The sequence below is a fragment of the Myzus persicae genome, unplaced genomic scaffold (assembly GCF_001856785.1).
Source record: "Myzus persicae strain clone G006 unplaced genomic scaffold, MPER_G0061.0, whole genome shotgun sequence".
Lineage (NCBI taxonomy): Eukaryota > Metazoa > Arthropoda > Insecta > Hemiptera > Aphididae > Myzus > Myzus persicae.
The window spans coordinates 241,541-255,117 of record NW_019104211.1 but is presented as its reverse complement, the minus strand read 5'-3'; the positions used below and the strand labels follow the sequence as shown (position 1 = coordinate 255,117).

The window sequence follows — 13,577 nt, the reverse complement described above, 5'->3', positions numbered from 1 at the left end:
TGATTTTATGGTTCGAGTATTCTGCATTCTGCAAGTTTAACGAGCTCAGTTTCTGTGATGATGTACTTTTGTTTGTCATTATAGTGCCTGCGAAGTTCAAGTTATGGAATGTCACACAGAAAGTGAGTATAAAATATTCACTTAGGGGGACATAGCTCTTCAGCAAAATGAAAAAAACTTAAAGGGCTTGATTTTTATTTTCCATCTTTGCTCTATCTTTTTAGGTACTCGTCGATCACTTGACCTGACATTTGTACGGATATTGCGTAATGCTCATGGACACCAGCTGATACCGTTAAACCTATAGTGTGTATGTGTTTGTGTGTGTGTCTGAGGGGGAGGGGGTGGTGAGAGGGTGTAGTCAGATAAGCCACGCCCTGCTCTTCGGCAACGTCACTGCTGAGTCCCGCAGCCCAATCAATACCTGACCTACTCTATCTCCACTAGTAAAAAGTTGCCAGAAAAAATTTTCTCACAAAATTGTTGAATTTATTAATTCTCAGAATTGGAAGATTTTCACCTTGTTATAGATAGACGGTCCCGATAATATATAATATTTATAGAAAAAGTGTTTACAAAATGATTGGCTTTTATCACGAAACTGTTATACAAATCGTGGTACTATATACAATATACTTCCTATATATAGTTCAACTACACGCAAGGTTCTATAAGTAGTCATTATGCATTTATGTGACCATAATATGGTAATTATAGGTATTTAGGATATTAGTACATTACAGAAACGTATCTAATCATACAACTTATGTTTATTTTACAACATCATTATTTACGTGATAATATTTTCAAAACAAGGTGGTGCCCTTATATGAACTACAGTGGCTTTTTTTATTATTTATAGTAGACTTGGGGTAATCTTAAGTATCCATATACACTGTTTAATACAAAAATGTAAGTTATTTTTATTTTTTTTCTTACGAATTTATTTCACCACAGCTGGCAATTAAAAATAGAAATATATATTTTTCGAAGCTTAAAGTACTTAAACCATGTAGGCTTTGAGATAAATACAAATATGACTCGATGGAAATTATTATATAAGCACTCTCTCATCTCAACTTGACAGGATTGTAAATTGTAATACAAATCCACTAACATAAATTATATTAGACTAGAAGATGGTTCGATGGTATATATTTATTCTACACTATCACATTTATAACTGATATAGATTTTCGTCCAAGACGGGTCAGCGCACTATTTGTTTTCATTCATTGACCCACGCGGAACATGAACAATAATTTACGATCCTCAGAACCAACCTTGACGTGTTGTTAGCTTAAGTATTAGAGTGAATTGATCTAGCATCAAATTTCATGTTTAAAACATAATATGTGTTCTCACTTTCTCAGTTTCTTTTTTACGATATTTAAATCTTTATGCGAGTTATAAATATGTAAAATATAACAATTTTAAAATGATCATATCTCGCTACTAACCATCTTAAGAACACAGATAATGTTCTTCTCTTTAAGAATGACATAGGTCAATCTACTCTAATGCTAAACCTAACCACATAAGGTTAGTACTGCTTAACGCGAATTTTCTATATTGCACTTGCAGGATCAGAAAGTGAAAACAAAAAGTGTAGGTACTGAAATCCTCTTAAGTTAGAAAATCTTTACTCAAGTCGTAACTTTTAAGTGAACGCATCTAAAATGTATTATTTTTAAGACAGATTAGAAAATATTATATCTGGAATTTGTATATATCATTGTCCTTTGATACTCGCAAGTCGCAACCAAGAAAAAACAATTAAGTTTGAAACAATTGAAATTATTTTAGAGTTTTGTTTTAAACTTTTACTACTGTCACTGTGTATTTTAGTGAAAGTATCATTTTTTTTTTTACTTTACACTTCAATGAATAATTTATAATTAATATTAAACAAAACTCAGCAATTTTTTGTTTTAAACTCTATCTATAAATTATGAATAATACGCTAAAACAAATTTATTTTTAGTACATTAATCTTTATGTTTTATAATTCACGATACAATAAAATTTACACTATTGACCATCATACATTTTAACTTTTGGACTAATCGTTATTACAGATTTTATAAGTATCTAAACTGATTACCCCAAATTAAGTAATGCACAATTCATAAAAATTAATTCGGTTATTTATAAAAAGAAATTAAATGGATAAAATACACCATAATAAATTAATTACATATTGTATACTGATACTTAAAATAATTATTTATAAAAATATATTTGTACATTAAAAAAAAAACCTTAAGTGAAAGATCTCACTAATCTCTGCATTAATCATGGCACCACATTCAAACTAGATTTAAAATAATGACATTTTAATGTTTCATGTCATTAACGATTAACGAATATTGAAGAAATCGTATTTTTTTTATCTGGTGAAATTCTTGATCAAAACAATATCGAAAAATGATTTACTTTTGTTAGACTATTGGTAGATAAATACAATCTTGAATCTTTAACAAAAAAACTTATTTTTAGGTACTTACTTTATTATATTATTGTATTATATAAGTATAAATACTATAGATGAGTAAAAACGGGCAGATATTAAATCTATATGAATGCTCATAGGTGGACATCTGGAGGGGGCTTAACCTACCCCCCGGGTTGGTCTATTATCCATAATACATAAAGATCAATAATTTAGATGTATTCATAGTGTTAAAAGGTTATTAATTTTTTTATTTGAAAAAAGTATTTTGCTTTGCTTCAGGACACTCCTTAGTCCTTAATAGCCTAAAAATATTACGAATTTAAAATTATAGTAGGTACATAATATAGTATAATATATTCAAATCACCCACACCTAAGTTAATAATAACAAAAATGTGTGTATACGATTATCAAAGATAGGAGCATTAATTTAATGTGGTAACACTAAACTTATTATCCTAACATATATTTTAATCTTAATAAAATAAAATATTTAGGATATTATATGGATGCCTACCTATCTGAAAAATAATCTATAAACAAAAACACATTTATTTTACAATGAAATCTGAACATTGAAAAACCAAATTCATTTTAAAATTAGAATTATTTTAGAAGCCAGGGTAATTTAAAATGAAAGCTGCATTTCTAACAACCAAAGCCTTATAAAAGAAAATTTAAAACAATAAATAATAAACATACGGTACAGAAATTGGGTGTGCAACTTTACTTATACTTGAAACTTTGAAAGTCGTGATAAATTATTAAATTTTAAAACGCATTTGAGCTTGGGTTCTAAAATATTTATAGAACGATTTTAAAATTGTATGTACCTATGAAAAGGATTTATGTGTTCATATTTTAACAATTTGCACTGATTGTAACGAATAAATATGTTACGAGTATAACCGATTTGTATATGAACTTCAAAACTAAAAAACGTTAAACAAAAAAAACTATTGTTTGTTTCACACCTTCCACCACAGTTAAACTTCAAACTTTTTTGATTCATATCATAAAAATAGTGAATACAAAATACCTACTGCTAAATAACGGTTCAATCATTTTACAATAATAAATATGAAAAATGTTAAGCTATCAATATCTCTAAGCTTCTCTTTACTTATAGTTTTAGTAATCAATCGTTTAACTTTACTATTATAATAAGTAATAATATATTAATTACATTACTTTTTCACGTATTGGTAAGTTTTAAATGTTTATTTTTTAAATTTTGTAGTTTGCTATAATGATACAACTTATTAAAAATAATATTAACCGAATATAAACATAAGGTGAGAATTAATTTCTTGACAGTTAATAGAATATAAAATAATAATTTGCAGTGATTTGAATATATCTTCATGACGTCAACATTCAACGTTTCCAAGGTGTTGGTAGGGAATAAACGCGTTTTGTTATATATCTAACGGCTAATGTCATATTAATTTGAACCTATATTAAATAGTAATACTATTGATTATTTTTGTTATTTTTTGTTGCTTCTATATATAGTTTAATATAAAAAGAAACTCTTTTATTAGGGTATCCTACTATAGTATTTGTTTGCATTATGAATAGAATATTTGTAACAACATTATATGTGTATAAAAAAAGCTGTAAACTTGAGATACAACCTTTTTCGTCGAGGCAGATGATGTACTCATATTTTATTAAGTATAAATAGTTAAAACAAGTTATAATAAAATGTTATAATAATATTATAGTAGATACAATTTTTATTTCAGTACTGTGCTAAAGACATACTGATACATGAAACTTTTACTTTAAATCTAATAAAATAAGTAAATATTAAATAATAATCTTAAAATGTATTTGGTTAATAACTACCTAAACCATAATATTGTCAACTTTAAAATACTCATTAACGCGTATTGTTATTATAAAAATGTTAGATAGTTTCGACTTATTAGGTCCAAACGGACTATTTGAATGTCACTAAAAATTCGTCTAATTCTATAAAGGTGTATAAAAAAAACATAAATCCAATAATATTAATTGAAAACCTAATTTTTTATCATATTATTTAATGAACAACAAGCGTATTATATAGATTTATAATGTTAATTTTATGACAAAACTGTGAGACAATGTATCGTCATATTTTAATTTTAAGATTTTATTTTAACACACAATGTCTTAATTTGACATGCACATTTTGTCCTCTCGTGTACACGTTCTCGTTTAAAATTACTACCAAATGAAGGGTCTTGGGCGGATTCAGTTTATATTTAAACAGATTGCGGCAACATTGAAACACATGTTACAATTCTATTAGAATACCTACAAGACCTGAGTAGTCATATTTTTACATCAGACCGAGTAATAATAAAATCCCTCGTCAAAGCACAACAAACTATAATATTGAAGTAAAATGCTGTGTGTCACTAATATTTGGAATAAACGTAGATAATTTATAAAGATTTGAGTCAATTAATATTACTCATCTTATATTATTATTATATTTATTTTAAACAGTAAATAATGTACCTCTATAAGCACTGTATAGGTTTATATATACGTTTTTAGCATCATTTTTAGTTTTAGTTTTATTTCATCGATTTTCTGCCTTCAAAGCGTACGTAATCCAGTTAATTTTTATTTTAACTGATGACATTTGAGAGTATTGGAGACAGAACTTTTTAAAATAGAAATGATGCCCAGACGTACGCCACCCCAATACGATTTTATCTCTCAAAATAAACCCATGTTACTTAACCTGTCTGAAGTATATTTATTTATATATACATTTTTATTATTTATTATTCGTTTTACCTTTTGTGAGTTTTTTCAGTATGGCTAATTTGTGTTCAGCACTCCTGGGTTCGGCTAATACAATCAGTAGATACCCGCCGGTGAGCGGAGTTTCGACGTGATCTGATGGGTTGCCCATTTTTAATTACTACGTGTTCAAAGTTTCATTAGATATGCTAAATTATGCCTGCAACAGATAAAAAAGTCACATTAATAAAATTGTGATCAATGGAATATTAATGTGTTCATAAATTGGTAACTACAACGCTCAATAACTAAAAAGGCCATACATAAATATTTTAGTTTCAAAAGTACACTTCTTAACCAATGTTTATAATGTGTATTAATATTTAATAGTAATAATTCTTATTTTCATAAATTGTGTTAAGAAATTGCAATTTAATCTCTCTAATTAGTTCTTATTATGTATATGGCTATTGGCTAGGCGTATAATAAATTAAATTAAACATTCAAAAATATAATATGATATCATAGAAATTAATTTATGTAGCAACGTCAACTACACTAAAATAATGAAACACCTAATTTAAAAACATAGATATCTTCTTCCACCTAATAAACATTTATTATTTTATTAATGTTAATACAGTTGACTTTTTTGCAGTTAAGAATGTTAAGACATAGAGCAAGTGTAAAATTTAATTTTTACGATTCTTACTCTATTTTGTAGTAAACAATGTGATACTCATATTATGTAGTTCTTATTACAAATATATAAATAACTTTTATTTATTTTCTTAAATTAGTTATGAAGTATAAATACAATCTATAACTACAGCAAATGCAGAAATGAGAATATTTTCGTTTTCTGAAAAAAATTGATATTTGACTTATTTTCTTAAAGTCTTAACCCATTCAACGGACAACGTTCAATGGCAGGATAAAACTAATTTTTAAAAAATAAATTGAATTCTTCGAGATTAATAATTGTATTAATTACTATGGTTAGTGATTTTATTTTAATTATTTTATGAATCAAACTAGACTGAGGATGTTTGGTTCAGTTCGATAAACTAACTGAAAATTATAAATATTTGATCCGTACCAAACAAATTAAATTAAAATTTGAATCAAATTTAATATAGAACTTGTACTAATAAATGCACATATAAATACATTTTACTATACTTTCTAACATTTAATATGTAGATACAATAAAATAATTAAATATTCATTAAATAAAGTAACTAGTTCAATGTTTAATTTATATTTTATCCGTGTAAAAATTAAGATTATCAAAACAAATTTATAAAATACCTATATAGTCTATAACATAAAATATTAATACATTACCTACCTAATGTACCTATTAAATATCATAAAAGTTTTTTTTTTATTTTTTTTATTTTATTGATCTCGAAGTATAACTCGACAGCAAGGTACTTTATTGTTCAAACATAAAATAGGTTATTAAAACAATTATATTTGTAATAATATTTTGTCTATAGCAGTGCAATGAATACATTTTCTTTACATAAATTGGTACTTTAAGTAATTTAAAAGCAAAAATTATAAAAGGCTTATATTAACAATAAACAATAAACAATTAGGCGTATAATTTGTATTTGTTTTTCTAAGTCGAAATCGTTAATGCTGCGTCTAAGGCTTCTTTATAATAAATTAAAATCATCAAAAAAAGATTTATTCTTTTTAAACTATATCGTATCTTAAAGCATGTTATCTTCAGAATTTTTAATTTTTAAGTTTTTTGTTAGTTTTATCCACTTTTATAATTTTTTTGTTTAGGAAAAGGAGTGGTCCGAACGTTTGAAGCAATCTTACATATTCACTGCTGGAAATTTAATTTATATCTTCAAAAATACTTTAATCTATATTGAGCTATTTTCTTTCATTTTATCATTCTTGTTTCAAAAAATACACCTAGGTATACCTTGCTATCCTATAATTTCCATAGGAGTGCATAAATAATAATTTATCTAAAATTGGATATCGGTATATATGCATATTAATTATTATTCACATAATATTATGTGCTACCACATTTGACGTGAGAAACAACAGTAATGATTATAAATTACAATATTGAAGATATAAATTAGATTTTATGCAATATGCTGGTTTAATGGTTAAAGCGCTGAATAATAATATCTATACCAGTGATTAAATTATTTAAGAAATAATATATTTATCAATCATCACTATTATAGTTTATCAGAACCAATTAACCTGATATAGCCAAATTTCTTAAGTTACTAGTGACTATCGTAATAATAATTTTAGAAGAAGTACAAAAGTATAATATTAATATTTTATTTTAAGTGTTACCTAATGTTTCTTTTATTTGTATCACACTATACGATTAATTTAAGGGTAGGCGAAATTCTAAAATATTTTATACATACTACGCAATAACTTCTACAAAAATTGGAACATGGATATTGATAAAACGATACTAAAATTGAATGAGACAATTTACAGATAAAAAAAATAAAATGATGTAAGTATTTCGGAGGCATGTTGATATATCAAGCACGGAATGAAGTTTAAAGTAGGTAATAAAATATCTTACCTTAGCAACTATTTACATATACTATCTACTATTTGAGGAAATTCATGAAAATACAACTAGGTCGTTTAAAATATGTTTTTAATAATAATAAAATTATATTATTGACAGTAATACCTATATATAATGTATACATTTCATTAAGGTAATATTTATTTGAAATAGTAAATTAAACTCTTAGATTATAAATTATTATTATTGTTAATTATTTAATATTGACTTCAGTGTACCTAATTACTAATTTCATATTATGTATTAGTGATAAAATATATAATACTTAAATATAAATTTAAAATATAATAAATAATTAATTATTTCTAAAATGCCTAAAACCTGCGTCATTAATAGTAAAGTCAGTAAATTATAAATACAAAATGTCTTGTGAAGATTAGTGATTACTAATTTTAAAATAGCAAAGTATTATCATTTACATTATTACATAACTTAAATTTATGGTAAATCCTCGCGGGACACCATCTAATATCTATACAGGTATAAAGTTAAGTATAGATATATGAATAATTTATTTTTGGTTAGCTATTATAATTTATTAGGTTCGCGTAGAGCTTATTATTAAATTATAAATTAATTAAATAAAAAAAAATTAGTTTTAAGTTTTAACATTAAGAAGACGCCATACCTACTCTCCGTCTTACAAATGCATAATATGGCAAATTGTAAGTTTTGAATAGTAAATTTAACTCTGTTGTGTTTTGCACAATTTACAGTTTTAAAATAATCAAAGCTCATATTCAAATAACAATATAAAAAATCCATATTATTCACTAGATAATATTCTTACTTCTAAATTTGGTAATTGGTCAGTTCAATTTAAAATTAAACATAACATAAATTAAATGAATAATTCAGAATGTGCAATTTGTTATGTTATTTGTTTGCAAGACGAAGACAACGCAGCGGGTATAACGTCCTCTTAAACATGTATCTATATTTAAATAAAATAATTCAATGTATGTCTAACTCATACATTAGTTACAACACAAATTATTCTTTTATATCTGTTTAAAAACCATGGTTAGATAATTACACTAATAATAAAAACTAAACATACCTAAAATATATAAGACTAAAATCAAATAATATATATCTCACATGTCGATAGTATGCCATTAACTCTGCCAACAATTTAATAGGTAAATATTGAGAAAGATTGATAAATTTATTTCAATTCACAGTATTATATGTGAATGAATGCATTTTTCGATAAAAATATGCTAGCTTTACTTTGGGCTATAATATACAATGTTTTATCAATTTTCGTTGAACGACTTTTGGTGATAAGATTTTACTCAAAATTATTTAACACAATTCGCTTCAATAAAAAAATGTATTTTCTCAACTTACAATTGAACACGTAAAGCACAAATTTATATACTTTTGCACTTTTTTTATATTTATATGAACACATCGTTATTACAACAAAATAGTATCATTTTATGTTTAATTTCAGACGCCTGAATGTATACAGGAAATAGCGAACAAAAAAATATGACAGAAGCTAAACGAATATTCGTATTAATGTATAGATTATAGGACATAGGTATATAAAACAATTGGGACAATTTCAACAATGATAAAGTACATTGAATATTTTAAATTCATTAAACGTTCGAACTTTGAGGCTACCGAAAAAGATAATATTAAATATTATTGAAATGAATTTGAAAATGAAAAGCTGCTAGTTATCTATTATCAATATAATCTACAACAGTTAAGTTACTTAAATCCTACTTTTTTAAATTTTAAATTGTGTTTATGTAAATAATTCACTTCTTTAAGTTGATGAAAAACATAATGTTTTCATATACGTAATTTGCATTAATTATATTACACCTCAAGGTATTTAATTTATAATGAGAGTAGAGGCTTTGGACCTTTATAACTAATACAAAATTATAGCCAAATAAAAGAAAAGTAGGATTTACCTAAAAGACAGTCAAATAATCTATTTAGAACATAATAGGTATCCCATACTGCGAAATTTGCTCTAGAATTAGCTCCAGTATTCATAGCCTACCTACTCAATATATTTTATTTGGTTTTAACAAAAAAATGTCCGATAGTAAAATTAAGTTATTAATTTAAGAAAATAATAAGCAATATTGTTATTCAAACATTTCTAACTTTCAGAAAAACCTTTAAAAATCTTTGCTAAATGTATATTATATTTAACTTATAAATATACAATAATCTTAACAGCTAGGCGTAGAGTCCATTTCTTTATAATAAGGGCACACAATTTTTCTCATTGAGTATTTTTCTAATTTTATCACTTCAATTAATTTATAAAAGGTGTTGAGATTTATACTGCATAATTTGTTTCTTCAAACAAAAAAATAATTTTTTTTTTTATTTACTTTAATTATAAGCTGACATTTTGACATGAATTAACATGTCACAGTACCTACCTGTATAATATGGGTTATGTAATATGTATAATACTAATATGTTAGTAAACAATTATGTTTAAAGAAAATAATAACTATATAATATATGTAGTCTATAGTTTATATAAAATTGACAATGATAATAATATATTATGGTCCCACAACTTCTAGTATTGCTCATTCGTATTTCTCTGTTAATCTAGGCATAGGGTTATAAATGTATGATATATGTCAATAAAAGATATTCACAGCATACAAATTTGAATTTAAAACTGAAATTTATTAAACCAAGCGGAATTTTTTTTTTTAAGTCAACTGTGTGACTTTTATTAGTCTTCCATTATGCAAAGAGAAACTATTGAACTAACCAAAAAATAACCTCTTCAAAGTTAGAGAACAAGGGAAACTCAACAAATTCAAATTATGTTGATCACATAATAGAAAAAGTGTAAATACAGAAACATATAAATAACATCATATTGTTACCTACACATTAATCACTTCACTTAGAATTTTTATCGATTTACAATATTATTCCCTATAATTTAAATTAAACGGTATCAATGTATTTCTTACAATAAAATAAAAAATATTATATAACGTATTTTTTTAAAAAAAAATTATCCTTGTATTAAATTTTATAAGTAAAAATGAAAACTGTACCTATAAATAAATAACAGTATTTTTATATTCTCTAGGAAGTCTTTTTAATTAACATCTAGCTATATAAAAAAAAACATAGGTATTGTGCTCAATGTGCATAGTGCAAGTATATTTAACGCTGTTATAAAATATTATATATTTAAATAAAGTAGACTATGATAATATGATTAAAATTGATTGGTAATCAGCCAATAAGTAATAAATTCTAAAAACACTAATAGTTTCTGAGACTTATATATCAAATGACATATTATATATTTAATATTTATATGTACCTACTATACAGTATCAACTTATGAGTATCACGCAACTAAATGCTTTAACCGACCATGAACCATTTGATTAATAGTGAACACTAAATTTTAATTTTTATGTTCCTGAACTATTTTTAACACAAATAACGTAAAGTTTAGTAATTATTATGTAATATTGATGATTTTTTTTTAGAATACCTAAGTGCGTAACAAAAAATATAAAAATTCTTAACCGCTATAGAAATAAATATCAGAACTAAATTATTTCAATCGTCATAATATTATGTTTTATAATTATATACCTTCAAATTAAGCAAATATAACATTTTTAGTCATAAATTAAGAATAATATTTTAAATAACATTTAGGTATGCATATAATTAATACACAGACGTCATATAAGAATAAGAAAAAACTTTCCTTTGTAAACTTTCAACTTAAATTTGTTAAATTACCTGTGCAGACTAAAATGTATTACTAGACATTATAAAACCATTAAGAAGGATTTTTAATTATTAAATATAAAATTAGTGAGTAATAACTCATATAAATTATAATTATTAAAATATTATCATAATATTATTGTATATGAAGTGAATAAAACAAATATATTTAGATATGAATAAATTAGCTTTTAACTGACAAAAAAATTATTAATATTTCACATGGTTACATTTTGTTATTAGAATAATTTGTTATTTGCTTTGTGTTCTATTTAGGATAAAATAATAATATTATTTATACGTAATGTATGTGTAATGTATACAGCAAGTATTTTATTTTAATGTTTTACTATGAAGAATTTGAAATTTTATTATTGAATATTTTAATAAAAATATTGAATTTGAAACTTGAATTAACCTTTTTTTATTTGACAGTTTGTCAAAATAGATTAAGCAAATTAATTACGGGAGGTACGGTAAAAAAGGTAAATATATAATTGCCTAATATACAAATCAGTAGTAGCTAAATTTAATGCTATAAATTAAATGTTCTAACTTTCATAACATAGTCGACATTTCACATTAAAATAACAGTAGTAGGTAATCGCATGCATAATGTAGTCACGCTAGATACTTCAAAAATCAAAATTATTAACTTTTAAAAATAAATTACATTCAAGAAATGAAATCGTGTAGTATAAGATTAACAATAACGTCGTAAATATAAACCTATATTGTACTCGTAAGGCTTAAGGAAATTGGCATCTACAAACGTATAATTTGGAAAAGAATTGAACGAAACCAACTCAGAAGATTGAAACGACATCAAGACGCATCGTAGGGTATGGCTATATGTTCAATAAGTACCAATCAATCACTCAGAAGTGTGAGCAGGACAGAAAAAGAACGTTCTTGATAAGATCAATAAGCGAAGACTCGGAGAATACACGGCTCGACAAGTCATGAGACCCGAAATATGGTAATTTTATCGTTGGAATACCTTAACAATATAATTTAAAGTCACTGTCTAAAAATATGAATTCCGAATATTAATAATTGATAAGTAACACGTACCTTTCTGCAAGACGTGTAGATACAGTATAGCCAGTGGGTACACTTCGGTTGCCGTGCCGGAAATGCCTCAGCTAGATTCGTCGTGTCCGCCGTGTCTCAGGGACTGCGGTAGTGTTGCGGTCTCGGCGCAAAGGAAAGCCGGATCACGCAGGATCCACCGGACGGTCACGCAGTGGGACCAACGATCGCGGCGCTGTATTTCCCCCGGCCGGCGGCCTACCGGTGTTGTAGGCGGCGTATTAAACGGCTCGCCGGGACGAGCGCCTCGCTTCGATCGCAAAAACGCGCAGGGACCGCTGCACCGCGGGCGCATCGGTTATGTCGGGTGTCGGAGTGTGTGCGGTTGTTCGTTGGTCGGGGGGAGGGTGCATTTTTCTAGGCCAATCGAACTGGTGCCCCCCCTCCCCCCCCCACAACAGAGACAGCTTTGAATGTACGTATATATAGGAACGCCGTCAGCGCTACGGGCTTCACATAATAATATTGTATTATATGTATATGTATAGCCGTATAGGTGTACGTATACCTACCATAAGTCTATAAAGGTACACAGCTATATAATATAAAATATGACATCAAGTTAAAGAAAGAGGTTTTTGTTTTTCATTTTGTCTAAAGATCCCCTATATTTGAGCAAAAACGGTTGTATGCCTCAATTCGATAAACTCTATACAGATATAGTATATAGGTACCATTATATTTTATATATACCTATATGTATGGACGTCTAATATATACTTCGTTCAATCCTAGTTCGGAACGTATATAGCTGCAGTCAATTTTTGCTTTCAAAATGTTTGTGATCGAGTGATCTTTAAAATCTAAGACTGACATTGACATTTGAAATGGTGTGTATTTTAGAGTATAATTATAATATTAACAATTATTAAAATTCAATAAATTACCATTTTTCAACATTTCACAGATTTGTTCAATGTACATTATACGAGTACATGAA

General features: G+C 26.2%; 1 protein-coding gene across 3 annotated transcripts in view; it reads right to left on the bottom strand.

Moving 5' to 3' along the window:
* Positions 1-12,745, bottom strand: part of LOC111040069 (microtubule-associated protein futsch) — a 28,393-nt gene extending 15,648 nt beyond the window's left edge. For all 3 annotated transcript variants that reach the window (XM_022323790.1, XM_022323791.1, XM_022323792.1), the window contains exons 1-2: positions 12,620-12,745; positions 5,251-5,416 (exon numbers count right to left, since the gene is read on the bottom strand). In XM_022323790.1, coding sequence (XP_022179482.1) covers positions 5,251-5,368 — 118 coding nt within the window. In that variant the 5' untranslated portion in view covers positions 5,369-5,416; positions 12,620-12,745. The remainder of the gene's footprint in view (positions 1-5,250; positions 5,417-12,619) is intronic.
* Positions 12,746-13,577: the final 832 nt, after the last annotated feature.